Genomic DNA, 15238 nt, shown 5'->3' with positions numbered 1-15238 from the left:
TGTGTATGGGTCTGTATGCAGGGCTTGAAATTGCGACCATTTTGGTCGCATATGCTCCTGAAATTGTATCTGTGCGACCTAAAGTATATTTGGGAGCATTTGTGCCAGTGAAAATAATTGTTAGTGAGAGCTGTTTTAATTTCTTTACATAACGCTCGCTAATTAGCCTACTGAACAGTAGGCCTATGTATAGGTTGACCAGATGTCCGGATTTCGTTCTCGCGTACACCACATGCCTCCTGTGCTGCAGATCACTGCACATCAGTCAACTCCTCTGCAAACCTGTTTCAAATTAAGTTAACAAAATCTGTCAAATATTAAGTCTTTCTATCGCATACTATCATACTAGTATATGTATACAGATACATGTAGCACAGGGGGATTTGAACCTGCTAGAGAGTGGGGGTGTGAAGGAACAAAACTGTTTGTACTACTGATAGTTGCATTTTAACGTTGGATTAGAATGTCTTGAACGTCTGTGAGAAAGCAAGGCAAACGCTCACAGGCCATCTCCTGGAGTTTTATATGACCTCAGCTGTGAAGGGGAAATCTTGCAGAATGTGAGAAACAAGACTGATTTGTTTAGAAATCAGGTGTGACCTGTATCCTGTAAGTCAGGATGGAGCCATACTATTGATTAGTTGATCATAGGGAGGACTTTGTGACACGTATACTGATTGGATCAACAGATGTCACCTCTGACCTTAGTCTAAACATGTCTCCACAATGGTCACTGTCTTCACTAAGGGAACCAGACCGTTGGTCACTTTAGTGACCAATCCATTGTGGGAACAATCCTTTAAATATCAGCGCTGAGGATCAGTTGGGCATCATAACTTGTGAGACGCTACTTCATATCCCATCATGGCCAGGTAACAAACAGCGTAAAAAAAAAAAAAACTGTTTTGTTGATGTAATGGTTGTGCCGTTAATAAATATCAGTTTGAAGGACATTCAGTTTAACGATTCTAAACTTTCCACCACGGGGGGGGCTCAAAAGCAGAGCCGCTGGTCACCTGATTAGTCACCTGACTGGTACATCATCCTATCAGCTCCAGAGGAAAACCACCCAACACAGCAGATCGGTCAAGGCTTTATTCCGTTCAGACTCAGTAAGAAAAACAAACTGAAACCGTAGTCTACAGGGGTACAGTTGAGATGAAACAGTAAATTAAAAGTGACTACTTGTAAAGATCCGGAGGTGGGTGTGATGGCGGCCTGGGGGGGGACGGACGGACTGTCCCTTGCAAGGACGCTGAGGACCACCAGGGGGCAGTCCTTCTGCAGCAGGACCACCAGGGGGCAGTCCTTCTGCAGCAGGACCACCAGGGGGCAGTCCTTCTGCAGCAGGACCACCAGGGGGCAGTCCTTCTGCAGCAGGACCACCAGGGGGCAGTCCTTCTGCAGCAGGACCACCAGGGGGCAGTCCTTCTGCAGCAGGACCACCAGGGGGCAGTCCTTCTGCAGCAGGACCACCAGGGGGCAGTCCTTCTGCAGCAGGACCACCAGGGGGCAGTCCTTCTGCAGCAGGACCACCAGGGGGCAGTCCTTCTGCAGCAGGGCCACCAGGGGGCAGCAGGGTGGAGAGGGTCACACCTGCGGTCTAAGGTGGTACGAGCATCCAGAGGGTATGGAACACTACTTCAATATTTCCATAAAATATCAGAACGAGAACCAGGAGTAGTAATGTAAAAACAGAGAAGCTGACACCTTATTTATACTACAGGAAACACTAGTGCGGCTGGTTAGTCTTCGGGGTTATGTGAATATCAACCTGAGCAGCCACACTCTACATAAAAACACAAAGCCTTGCAACTCTGTCATTCACAAGAAGATCAAACCATCCCTTCGAGAGGCTGAAGATGCAAAAGGTTGCTAAACAAATAAAATGCAACAATTCATTTGTAATTGCCAATGAAAAACACTCATGATAAAGCGCATGTTAAACTAACAAACCAATGCAGAAAGGGCCATGAGAAATGGATGCAGAATTTAACAGCAAACAATAAGGTAAAGGTGGCACCAAGAGCCACCTGGTGGCCATACGACATAACTACAGTCATAAGGACTTTTCAAGACATTACCCCTCAAAGGACATTACCCTTACAAGACGTTACCCTTGTTGATGCATTCATAGTTAGGCACAGAGGAGCAGACACCTCCCCTGTAGCATCTCTGTCACACCGCTAGTCAGGACAGCAGCATAGCTATCGATCAAGACTAGCCAGCTCTGCTAAATGTAGCCACAAGCTAGCCATTAGCTTAGATAGCTAGTAGCTTGGCTGACTACATGTAGCCGCTAAGCTAGCTTGCTGTTAGCTCAGTACAAGAGTTCAGTTCTTCAGTCAGGATGCTGCTGCTGGGAGATGGGGGGGGGGAGCAAATTGTCAGTGGGTGGAGGAAGAGATGGAGGTGTCAGGACTTGGGGGAAGGGGACATCCCTGGTAGACAAGGGAGGCGGGGGGGAGGGGACCAAGGAGGGTTGGGTTGAAGAGAACCTCAGTCACTGTCAAACTTGATGGAGTTGATGGTGGTGGAGATGGCGCCCCCTCGGTAGCTGCCACGCTTCTTCTTGGTCTTCTCGTGGCGGAAGGACTTGCCCTTGGTGAACCGCAAGACATCGTTGGCCTTCTGGCCCCAGTCACCGCTAGCGCCCATCTAACGGACAACAAACAGGTATGTCAGCTTTGTAAACATCGGGTCACCCTTGCATCACAACAGGAAGTTACTGTATGGACTCTAACGTTTAGAATGCTAGGAAGTGATAGCGACGGGAGAGGAGACGCAGAGATGCGCTGAGGGAGTTATTCTCGTGTCGTTTTTTTGCTGAGTCAGTGGAGAGGTTTCTGCGTGTCGGGGAGGGGAACTCACCTTGGCGTCAAACGAGTTGTCTGCGAGACGGTGATCCACCTCAACATCCTCCTCTCTTATTCTACGGAAAGGTACATTGGCAGTCTTTAGAGAACACAGGGAGACACACGAGACAGAAAATGCGTTTAGTCAGAATCCTGCAGTGCCTAGTCCCAATGGGCCATGCAGCTTTAGAGAAAAGACATGCATAACTTATTCACTGGTGAGCATTCAACAAACCACAACCCATCACATTGTAGTGAGGTCCACAAGACCACACGGAGCCAACATCTTGCCACACCTGAAGAGTGATTCAATCACATCAGAATCAGCCCTTGTGACACCCTCAGTATGCTGATTACCCACCAAACGCCGATGCAAAGGAACCATAGAATGGGGGGGGGACCTCCCCAATCTACCAAATCAGCCCTCCTGCTAGCTTGCAAGCTTCAAAGGGCCTGATTTAGACAACACGTCTCCAGCGACCATTTGCTATCCGTTTCGGCGGCGATTTGAACAAAGAACATACCTTGATCAGAACTTTTGAGGAAAGTTCTTGAGACTTTACCACAAGAGTACAAGGTGGAGAATTATGAGAGGGATATTTGTGTTATGTTTGTTACTTTGTTTTAATGTTGTGTTCACTGAAATCTTGATTCTAGTAACAACTCCTTCTTCCTGAAAGATAACCACGTCATTCTTGGTATCTACACGAAGCTATCATAATAAAACAATCATTCAACTATATTTTGTAACTGTACCAAGATGTCCAGAACAATATTTGAACCATCGAATGATCAGCCAGAGATCAGATCACACCTTTGGTAGGTGTGAAGGAAGGAGGGGGGAGTTGAGAACCCAGCTTCCCCCAATCCACATCTGACCCCAGACGGGTCCTCCCTCGAACTGTATAAAGCCCTAAGATGACCATCAATCTCTGACTCCAGCGAAACCGACCATGGCATGAACGCCATCAGGATTGGCGTTCCAAAGGACGTCGCCAAGCTTCTCCTGAGATTCAACTTCATAGTGAACGCGTCACTATCGGGACGTTTCAACAGAAGAACCAAAAACGCAATTCCAAATGCGACTTCACTGAGATCCCGCAGACTCAGTCACATGACCCAGCGCAGCCGCGCTGTGACTTCAGATTCTTCAAATGGACCTTTGGCGCGAACCGCCCTCAACATCATTGATCAACCCCTGATCAAACGTAACTATGGCTAACGCTCTTTCCTCCTCGACATGGCATTGGCGTGAGCTCTGTTTATGATTTGTAAGGATGTAATCACTGACTGTACAATTTCTGCCTTTCTCTAAGTTAGACCATTTCATTCTGTTCATTGAAACCAATCTCTCATATCAAACCCATAATCCAACTTTTCATAAGATCTGTTTACCTTACTTGAATAAATTCATTGTAAAGATATTTTGACGTGCGTGTTCACTGATGTTACGATTGGCTCTACTCTTAGAACGAATTCATTCCTAAAGATGAGACTGATTATTACATATTAAACATAGGATTCCCTAATGTCCTAAACCAATATTAGGGTGGTGCCCCAGACTTTATGATAAATTAAGTATTTCTATCTTTAAACGAGCAAACCCCGCTACAACATACACCACTCCACACATACACCCATGTATCCAAGCCATGCTTTGGTTACAGACTGAAGGGCAGGCTCCTGGAGAGATATCTGCCTGTAGGCTTTGCTAATCTAGCAAACCTGATTCTAATAATTAGCTGGTTGATCAGGTAACTGGTGTTGAATCAGGTCAAATAAGTGTGGCTGAAAAAAGAAAAGAAAAGGCAGGCAGGCAGGCAGGCAACTCTCCAGGGACAGGGTTGGAGCCCCCTGGGGTAGTTCATCTCTCCCATCCCAGACAGATGTGCTCAAGTTCAGAGCTTAGACAGACCTAATACCCCAAGCAGCCAGAGACCTGAAACCATATCTACAATCAGGGTCCTGCAGATACTACCACCACAACAATAACCTAGTTTCAGCCTTTTGTCATGAATCTACCTGTGAAAGATTTGACTGGTTGAACCATGATGCAGCTGTGTTAGCTCTGCACCCAGCAGCACCAGGGGGTTCTGGACTCAGAGCTCCAGACTTCATCCACACACTCCTCACCTTTGGCTTGACCTTGGGAAAGGTCTGTGGCGTCTTAGGGACTTTCTTGCTCTTTGGAGTCGTCACTTCTGCCTCCTCCTCCTCGCTGTCAGAAGAGTCTTCATCCTTTTTTCTCTTGACTTTTGTTCCTGCGGAGACAGAAGGAGGCGTTTGTTTTAAACTCCCCAGCCGCCCTGCTGGAGCAGTAAAACTGGCCAGTGTGAAACTGAGGCATGCTCCAAAGAGCAATAAACATGAAAAAACAACAAGGACATAAAACAAACAAGCTTGAACTTTAGCTAATGGGCTGTGCGAGGGGCAGGAGGATTTATGGACTACAAAATTCCACAGGAAGCATTAAGTCTTGGCTGGTTGTTCATGGAACAAAAATGCCTAGTGGCCAACCTGCCTGGTAAAAATAAAGGGTCCCATACGAGGAAGGGGAGCCTCTTGAGCTGTAGTCAAATGTTCTACCACTGACCTATACCCTTTAATTCCCCCACTCCCTCCTACCGTTTGTGATTGGCGTCACTGCTGCTAGGGTGGGTTTACCCTTAGCCGCCTCCTCCTCCTCCGATGAGCTGCTGCTGTCCTCCTTGGCTTTGGGAGGGGGGGCAGGAGTTGTCTTGGGGGTGGGGGCAGCCTTAACTGTTTTACTGTTTTCCTCTTCCTCCGAGGAGCTGTCGTCGCTGGAGGACGACTCCGCAGGCTTGGCGACTGCCTTGGTGGCAGGGGCGGTGGCTTTGGGCGTTGCCGCCTTCCCATTGGTCAGAGCAGGCTTTGCGGGAGTGGCTTCCGTCTCTGAGTCGGAGGAATCGTCAGAGGAGGAGCTGTCTGCTGTCTTGGCGGGGGCAGGGGTCTTTGTGGGGGCAGGGGCTGGGGTCTTTGTGGGGGCAGGGGCTGGGGTCTTTGTGGGGGCAGGGGCTGGGGTCTTTGTGGGGGCAGGGGTCTTTGTGGGGGCTGCTGCAGTCGTGTTCTGCTCTTCGTCGCTGGAGCTGTCAGATTCGCTGCTGGACTCAGGAGCTGCCTTGCTGGTGGGGGCAGGGCTCTTGGCGGCTGGTTTAGAGGCTGGTGTGGCTGGTTTAGAGGCTGGCTTGGCCACAACGGTCTTGGGCTTCACAGGCTCCTCCTCTTCCTCGGAGGAGGAGTCAGAGCTGCTCTCCTCTGCTGCTGCAGGTTTGCTCACAGGGGTGGCTGGCTTAGAGGCTGGTTTGGGGGTGGTGGGGGCCGAAGCCTTGGTCTTGGCTGGCTGCTCTTCCTCATCAGACGAGTCGTCAGATTCTGAGCTGCTCGCTGCAGCAGCCTTGGCCGGGGTGGGTCTGGGGGTGGAAGTGGCCGCCGGGGTGGGTGTGACAGGTTTAACGGGGGCCTCGTCGTCTGAGCTGCTGTCGGAGTCTGGGAACACAGGAGGACAACTGTTTGCAGATGCTACAGCTGGGCGATGTGACCAACAAAAAATTACCATTTGTTTGGTTTCAACTGATCAATAACAATCATTATCACAGGAGTTATCTAGCTAGCTGTGTGGGGTCTGGTACAGCAGTAGGAGTTAGCTAACTAGCTGTGTGGGGTCTGGTACAGCAGTAGGAGTTAGCTTGCTGAATCAGTCTCAGTTTGGTCAACAACCACATGAGTTTGTTCCTCTGCTAAACGATTGTTTTCCATCTACTGAAACACTACACAGACAAACAAATATGAAATATGTCTCGTGAAAATTCAAGATCATTTCATCATCCAGCCCATGCAGACACTATTTTTAACGGCATACTGGGGGGAAATTTGGACCTGGGACCTATTGATGTGCAGTCAAAAACTCAATGAAAACCAATGAGGTATAACCCCCCAAACAGTATGTCAGCTTTAAAGATCCTGTAAAGCCAAATCCATGATTTGCTTCTCAATACATTATATACACGTGTGAAATGAGTTCCTGAAAGCATGTGCAAAGCGCGAAAACTTTGTCGCACTGAATTGTGGAGTTAGACCGCAGAACAGTTTCTCTTCCGTTTTCAGATCAGGTTTTAATGGGCGGAGCCAAAAAAAGTACCCATCTACGTCATTTTGACCCATCTACGTCAGATCACTGAATGGCTCCTCCTGCTGTACTGTTATTGTAGCCTACATCAGCTAGCTAGCTAGCTTCAGGATGTCTCCCTCCACCCGCAACTGCATCTTCCCTGGATGCAAGAACTTCAGCTGCGCTGCAACGCCATTTAATTTCCCTACTGATGAGGAAAGGAAAAATAGGTGGATTGATTTTGTGAAGAGCCACGCTAATGGAAAGCTTCGGATAAACTCTGCAGTGACCATTTCACGGCGGACAGTTTTAACATGGACCAGAGACAGACCGGGTTCACCAACACACGGCTTCTCTTGCAGCGCGGCACCGTACCGAGCATCACCCCCCCCGGCCGTTCATCCTCCGGTCGCACCTGGACCATCCACCGCTGCCAGCAGTTCATCACGCAGTTCTATGTGCTTGTTATAATTATACTAGATAACTTTTCCAGAGGTATTTCTGCTATGAGTTAGTGCACTCCGCTAACTTGATATTAGGCTACTCGGTGTAGAATGATGGTATTTTGGTGAAATGGTAGCTAATGTGCTAGAAGTAGTTGGAGCTCACTGTCTGCTGTCTCCGGTGTCCATTTTTACTCCTGTGTTACAGCTCAGGGGAACATTTCATTTATATGCATCTGTACGTTTCACTCATTGAACAAATAAATTCAAGTTTTATACTGTTTTGTTCGGCTTGACGTAGCGTCCATTATCTGGGTCGTAGGTAAGCAGCGAGGGGCGGAGCTTCAGCTCCTTCAGGCGACACGCCCCCCCTAGTCTCAAGCAGAGAAGAGTGCTGACTTTCTCACGATTTCAAAGCCTAATTTAACACTTGTCTGTTTTTTTTCATTCGAATTTGGATGGGTAGTTAACACATTCTTCTGTGGTGTGGTGAACTTAAAACTCGTTTTCAATTCCACTTTACAGGATCTTTAACTGACAGCAGCTCTATAGCCAGTAAGTCATCATGTCACCTCCAAGACTGTCTAAACCCTTTGTCTAGAGAACAGGGCCACATTAGAAAAGGAGACCGGCAGAGCCAGGAAACGGAACCACACTGGTCTCCTGACAGGTCTCATCTGGGTCGTAGAATGTCTGATCTGGTTTTATGCCTGCCCACCATCACATATCCTTCTACTCTCTAAGAAGCTGTTAACTTTGTTTTTGACTCACCTGAGCTTGAGGACTCTGCCTTCTTGGCAGGAGGGGTCTTGGCTGGGGCAGCTTTAGCTGGGGTAGCTTTAGCTGGGGTAGCTTTAGCTGGGGTAGCTTTAGCTGCCGGCTTCTTGGCCTCCTCTTCCTCGGAGCTGGAAGATGAAGAACTCTCCTCTGCTGCAGCAGCCTTAGCAGGAGTCACCTTTGGTGGGGCAACTTTAGCTGGAGTAGCTTTAGCTGCCGGCTTCTTGGCCTCCTCTTCCTCCTCCTCCGAGCTTGAAGATGAAGAACTGTCCTCTGCTGCGGCAGCCTTAGACACCTTCGGTGGGGCAACTTTAGCTGGGGTAGCTTTAGCTGCCGGCTTCTTGGCCTCCTCTTCCTCCTCCTCCGAGCTTGAAGATGAACTGTCCTCGGCTGCGGCAGCCTTAGACACCTTCGGTGGGGCAACTTTAGCTGGGGTAGCTTTAGCTGCCGGCTTCTTGGCCTCCTCTTCCTCCTCCTCCGAGCTTGAAGATGAAGAACTCTCCTCTGCTGCAGCAGCCTTAGCAGGAGTCACCTTCGGTGGGGCAACTTTAGCTGGAGTAGCTTTAGCTGGGGTAGATTTAGCTGCTGGCTTCTTGGCCTCCTCTTCCTCCTCCTCCGAGCTTGAAGATGAAGAACTCTCCTCTGCTGCAGCAGCCTTAGCAGGAGTCACCTTCGGTGGGGCAACTTTAGCTGGAGTAGCTTTAGCTGGGGTAGATTTAGCTGCCGGCTTCTTGGCCTCCTCTTCCTCCTCAGAGCTGGAGGATGAAGAACTCTCCTCTGCTGGGGCAGCCTTAGACACCTTCGGTGGGGCAACTTTAGCTGGGGCAGCTTTAGCTGGGGTAGCTTTAGCTGGGGCAGCTTTAGCTGGGGCAGCTTTAGCTGGGGCAGCTTTAGCTGGGGCAGCTTTAGCTGGGGCAGCTTTAGCTGGGGCAGCTTTAGCTGGGGTAGCTTTAGCTGGGGTAGCTTTAGCTGGGGTAGCTTTAGCTGGGGTCTCCTCCTCCGAACTTGAGTCTGGGGGAGGAACAACAGATGAGCTTGCATGAACGGTGTGATTTTCTCTCCAGCAGGCTGAGAGTGCATCTGACCAGCAAGCTCCTACCTGAGCTATCAGAGCTGGACTCCGGCTTCTTGGCGGCAGGTTTTGGGGCAGCAGGTTTCGGGGCGGCAGGTGTGGCTGGGGGCGTCTTCACAGGGGCAGGTTTACCTGAATGGTGTGAGGCAATGTCAGACCTCTGGGAGAGCCAGAGAACCAGGTCTACCCCTTACAACCTCCTCACCCTCAACCCCTACCCTACCTCCCAACACCTTACCCCCCAGCACCTTAACACCCCTCACCCCCATACACAGGACTCCTGAGAGGAAGTTTATAAAACAGTAACAGGTGTGCTCAATGAATAAAGATCGATTTCGAACTCCTGATTGGCTAGTGAAAGCGGCCTCCATGTTGGTGCAGGCTGCTGTCTCTCCAGGCCTGCGGAGACGTCCTCTGAGGAAGGCAGCAGGACTGTGACGAGCCCTTACCTGCAGTCTTCACTTCCTCCTCATCGCTACTGCTCTCTGAGGAGCTGTCCTGGGCCTTGCTGGGGGCGGGGGCCTTGCTGGGGGCGGGGGCCTTGCTGGGGGCCTTCTTGGCGGCGGGGGGAGGGACAGCGCTGTACGGCCCTACAGAGACACAACACGGGGCATCAGCATCAAAGCGGTCAGTTCTTAAATGTGAAGTGTTCAGGTGTGATTGAACTTGGGACAAACATAACACATACACCCCTTACCAGCTTTGGGCTTTTTGCAGGGAGGAGCATCATCTTCCTCAGAGGAAGAGTCTTCACTGCTGGACTCATCTGCAGGGGGGGCCTTGGCTGGGGGGGCTTTGACTGCAGCCTTGGCTGGGGCCTGCAGAGAGAAAGAGAAGCTAGGGCTGTAGAGGAGTTTTCTGCTCTGGACCACACCTACTACCACCCCATGGCCAGTGGTGTTCCTTCATGACAGGGCTCTAGAGTGCGACCGATTTGGTTGCACTATGCGACCAAAATGTGTACGGTGCGACAATTTTTTCCTAGGTCGCACCGGTGCACCCAACCTCCTTGCATCCGCTGTCTCTCCACAAACTAAGCGTTTGTTATCTTAAGACGGAACTGACACTCATGGTTGGATAATATTGTGGTCTAAACCAATCAGAGACAGAGATGGGGCGGGTATTTGCCTCTGATTGGCTGTGGTCCACATATTCCTGTAGCTCCGTGCTGTGTGATTGAAATTACGACCTGAGCACCAGAGAGTCAGTTTAGCAGACCTGGGCATTGTATGGCCCGCGGGCCATAACCGGCCACAGGCTGTCTCAATCCGGCCCGCGTGAGGTAAATCAAAAATTTAAAATAAATAAATGTGTTGAGCGGTAGTAAATATGTAGTCCTGTTTATTACTTCTATAATCTTTCCTATTTGACCTACACCAAAATCTAAAATATTTATATAAATATTTACAGAATATCCTTATTCTTCTGATAACCAGTAGCAGCTAATCAAAATATATACTTTACTGCTTTTTACAATGGGAGAAAATAGTGAGCAAATTGATGAGGCCCTCCAACACATTTCAGGTTTCTCATGTGGCCCCTTGTAAAAATGAATTGCGGACCCCTGAGTTACGAAGCTGGGCCATGGAGCTAACCCATGGAGCTAGGATTTTGATGCTAGGGAGAGTGTGGCAAGATGATTAGGGCAAGAAGGCCAAATTACAGGTGTTGGCCATCTGAAGGGCATGCGACAGCAAGGTGGGACCCGCTATAAGACTGAGCCATGAAATGTTAGGTCTCAGTTCAGGGAAGCACTTTTAAACAGTAGCACTTTCTATTTTGAAATGTTTTATTTTGCTTAAAATGTTTTAGTTTGGTAGCTCAGTGAAGCACTTAAAATATATATATATTTTTTTAATATATATATACACAGTATGATTGTGCTTCAAATAAATATATTTACCAACACCTTATTCTTGTTTAACCTTTTCATGTTCCTGTTAAATTTGCCTGAAAACGCCTAAACAGCATACCCAAAGTAAATTGGAAGCTGTTCTTGAACCATTTGGAGTACATGCATGTAAATGATCTCTTTTGAAAGCTGACACTCTGAAGTTATGTCCCCTGTTGTCAGGACCCCTGTCAGTCCTTCTAGTGTTGAGTAATAGAAGCTTGAACACAAGGAAAGTGAAAATTTCTATTTCCGCCTAGATTTTGTTTTGAAAACAGAGGCCTGAAGAGGCCTAGAGGTGGTAGGTATTATCTGGAAGACTAAATTGGACCACAGGTTGAAGCCTTACCCAATTCAAATCAAAAGTCAAACATAATACCACAATATATTCATATTTGACACATGTTTTTATAAGAGTACATCCAGGAATTTTCTAAAAGGGTCTTTTGGAGACTCCAAAATGACCCTTTGTAACCAAGGTCAAGGTCAAATAAAAAGGTATTATTTTTCATAATTGTTATCTCTGGCCCATCTCTGGTACTTAGAAATATCATATATAATAGCTAAATCCCTAATTAGTAATACTGAAACACAAAAACTGAAGCATGAACACATTGGAGTGCTTTATCTGATTCCAAGGATTGGCGCACAAAGAACACTGATTCTGTCAACCATATTGCGCAATCGACTGTTATTTTGAAGGCTCCACAGACGCATACAAATGAGGTATTGGCATTTTCAGCTAGCTGTCAGCTACAAGGCTAACGAGCTAATTTCAGAGCCAGTCGAAGCCAGTTCGAGAAATTTGTTTAGAACGAGTGTGGGGGGGGGGGGGCGGGGGGGGGCAGGACGCACAGACCTAGTTGGCTTTAGAGGGCTGTCAACGGGGCATGGAAGCTCCTATTGGGTCGAACAAGGTGTCAATCAAAAGGGGAGGGTTCAACGGACATTTTGAGACCTTCATTTTGTAAATACTCCGTTGATAAATCGGAGAAAATAACACTTTTATGTGAACAAGTTGTTTCTTCCGTCGGCTAACTTGCATAATGAAACAAAGGATAATGGCTATTCATGAACGTAAAACATTGTATTTGGACGAATTACTTTACATGGTTAGATACTTTGAACCCTTGGGACTTACGCAGATCAAGTTTTGATGGCATGATTTGCACACCTGGACCTATTTGAACAACTTAGGGTGAGTACAACTTTTTTCTTTGGCATTGTTGAAGGAATGTTCACCGGAAAAAGACGTTGACTTTGCTTGCTATTGCGACTTGATCTTGAATTGGTTTATTTCAATGGAAGCACAAGAATCGTAGCTTTCCAACGATGTATAACATGTGTAGCGTCTAAAAAATATATTTTTTAGAATTTAGTGCGTCGTAACTGAGGAAGGGGGAGGCAGCATTTTTGTCTCGCGGGCGAAACAGGAGCGTAAACAGGTTAATATCATTTACATAATATATATGAATGTATATGGAGCGTGATAAAAAGGTGACCTTGAAATTGTGGCGACGCAAGGAAAAATTTGGGTGCACCTAAATTTTGTGCTGGTGCACCTAAATAAAAAAAGTTAGGTGCACCAGTGCAACCAAGGCAACAAGTTAGTCTGGAGCCCTGCATGACTAGACTTAACAGGTTGTAGAGCTGGGTGACGCCCGAGCCTGCACACAGCGCACCACAAGCAGAGAGAAAGAGGAAGGGAGACTAGACAGTGGGGGGGAGAAACAGAAGAATGAGATGGAGGGGGAGAGATTGAGATGAGGAGAGAGCAAGACAGGTAGAGAGGGGACCAGCGGGAGGTCTCTGGTACCTTGGCAGGCGTCTCGTCCTCGCTGGAGCTGTCTTCACTGCTGCTTTCCTGCTGCTCAGCGGCCTTGGGGGTGGGGGTTGGTCCTTCTGAGACACCAGGGAACACAGTCACCCAGGGACAAGGACCAGTAGGCAGACACCCCAACCACACACCCCCCTCTACTGAACCCCAGAAACCCACTGATGTGTGTGTTTGCCAGGACTTACTGGCTGCTCTGAACATGCGTGTGGTTCCCAGAACTTACTGGCTGCTGCAGCAGGCTGCTCCTCCTCAGAGTCAGACTCCTCACTGCTGGAGCTGGAGTCTTTCTTCCTGCCTCCCACCGCCAGCCCTGCCTTTGCTGGGGCCTTGACCGCTGCTGGTTTCTGTCAACACACAAGGGTTTATACCAGTGAGACAAGATCAGGAAATGCAGAAGTCCAGGTTGAAATCTCCACGAAAGTAACCTCCTGCTCCATGGTGACATCTTACATGGCTGAGTAGCAGGACTCCAGACTAACTTGGCATCAGTGCTACCACAACATCAACTCATGGACATCAACTTTCTCAGTTGGTAACAGCTGCACCTGAGTTGGTTGCAATCTTTTGTTTTGTTACAGCGCTATATGAATTACTGACTTAAGTTGTCTTCATTTTTATTCCCAAGTTTTTCATTGATGCAAGTTGTGAGCACGATAAAACATGCTTACAACAAGCCCGTTATTACTTTGTACGAGTAGCAGTTAATATGTGCGTATGCAATGTCCTTGTGTAAAAATTCAACATTTGAGAGTTGTAAGCAACTGCGAGCGAGCTACAGGAGGAGAGGGGTCTCCCAGCTACGGGAGGAGAGGGGTCTCCCAGCTACGGGAGGAGAGGGGTCTCCCAGCTACGGGAGGAGAGGGGTCTCCTAGTTACCTTAGCTGGAGGCTCGTCTTCAGAGTCCTCGCTGCTGCTGGACTCTGCTGGCTTTGCTGCAGTGGCCATCTTAGCTGGAGGAGTCTTCGCTGGAGCAGTCTTAGTGGCTGAGAGACAAGAGGAGAATCTAAGAACTACTTCCAGACAATGCAGGTGACAGCTTTATTAACATGTATATTAAGTATTCTTGGTGAACACACAAGCATGTGTATGATTCATATAATAGCAGATGAACTGTGGGGTCACAGGGGTCCAGTAACTACCTGAAGGAGCAACCTTGGCTGCCTCCTCCTCCTCGCTGCTCTCCTCGCTGCTCGAGCTCTCAGCAGAGGTCTTGGTCTTCTTGGCTGACGGGCCTCCTGCATCACTGGTGAGAGCTTTCCGCTTTTTAGCTTCAGGAGACCTAGAAAGTCACAAACATTACTATCACATCCAGGAGGACTGGTTTATGGGGGACGCATATCTTGTAATAGTTCGGGCCAAATCTTACACTATGAGTTACAATGAGACTGAAGGCATCCTAGTCACATGTGGTACTGCTCTGGGGGTTGCACACAACACTGGCAAGCATATTCTACGATTATCATACGGTCAAAACAGCGGCATTCAAGCATTAAATAAAAGGTAGTTCTGCAGGTGATCACAACCATAACTTAGGAATGCCTCCCCCCTTGATGTTAGAAGTGTTTAATCTTTTTAACCACGAGAAATCAAAAGGAGAATGGCAAGCTACTCACTTCACCCAGAAGTTGAATATGTCTTCCAGACTTTCATCATTGTTCTCACGCGGGTTCTGTTGGGAGAGAAATGGAAATAGCACGTGTTAATGACTCCACGGGATACCTCATACAAATCCCAACTATTCAACACAAACAGGCGTTTGCAAGGAAGCGTTTATCTATCAAACATTAGCATTAATTCTAGGTTGTTATCGACACGTGTTGCCACAGCAAAGTTGGCCTGCATTGCCAACTAGCAAGGAAGCTCGCCATATTCGCCAGCAGCAACTGCTAACTAATGGTGAAGAGATAAGCTGTGTGAGAGCTATAGATTTACGGTAGGAGGTACTTACCACTTTGGCCTGTTTAATAAACTGCTGCGCAGCCTTTGTGAACTTGTTTTCTAATAGAAATGAATAAACGTGCTTAAAGAGATCACTCGGCACCGAATTTTGCGCCGCCATCTTCACCACGCACGTTTGTAGAGACTCGACAAGCGTCACATGTGAGTTGATTACCTGGCGCACAATAAGGCCGTTTGCAGGTGGTCCAACGTTTTATTTATTATTAGGACATAATGGTCGTCCATTTTTGTTTAGGTTTACTTTACTGAATACTATTAAAATATGTTTTCCGGTA

General features: G+C 48.0%; 1 protein-coding gene across 1 annotated transcript; it reads right to left on the bottom strand.

The window, feature by feature from the left end:
* Nucleotides 1-1081: 1081 nt before the first annotated feature.
* nolc1 (nucleolar and coiled-body phosphoprotein 1) lies at nucleotides 1082-15143 on the bottom strand. The gene is made up of 14 exons (XM_062463025.1): nucleotides 14953-15143; nucleotides 14618-14673; nucleotides 14144-14283; nucleotides 13881-13987; nucleotides 13228-13348; nucleotides 12984-13069; nucleotides 9974-10094; nucleotides 9726-9866; nucleotides 9304-9408; nucleotides 8199-9215; nucleotides 5481-6362; nucleotides 4989-5116; nucleotides 2872-2955; nucleotides 1082-2658 (listed from the first exon to the last, which is right to left on the bottom strand). The coding sequence occupies exons 1-14, from the start codon at nucleotides 15061-15063 to the stop codon at nucleotides 2500-2502; spliced, it is 3258 nt and encodes a 1085-aa protein (XP_062319009.1). The 5' UTR covers nucleotides 15064-15143; the 3' UTR covers nucleotides 1082-2499.
* Between the last annotated feature and the right edge of the window lie 95 nt (nucleotides 15144-15238).

Source organism: Osmerus eperlanus, chromosome 6 (genome assembly GCF_963692335.1).
Source record: "Osmerus eperlanus chromosome 6, fOsmEpe2.1, whole genome shotgun sequence".
Taxonomy (NCBI): domain Eukaryota; kingdom Metazoa; phylum Chordata; class Actinopteri; order Osmeriformes; family Osmeridae; genus Osmerus; species Osmerus eperlanus.
This window is presented reverse-complemented; position numbering and strand designations above follow the sequence as displayed.

Bases quoted from the DNA above. Each gene is read 5' to 3' on its own strand.
- nolc1 (XM_062463025.1), bottom strand. From the start codon at position 15,063: ATGGCGGCGCAAAATTCGGTGCCGAGTGATCTCTTTAAGCACGTTTAT. The intron at 9,216-9,303 runs GTAGGAGCTTGC...TTCCTCCCCCAG, and splicing joins GTCCAGCTCTGATAGCTCAG to ACTCAAGTTCGGAGGAGGAG. The intron at 6,363-8,198 runs GTGAGTCAAAAA...CTGTGTTCCCAG, and splicing joins GGCAGAGTCCTCAAGCTCAG to ACTCCGACAGCAGCTCAGAC.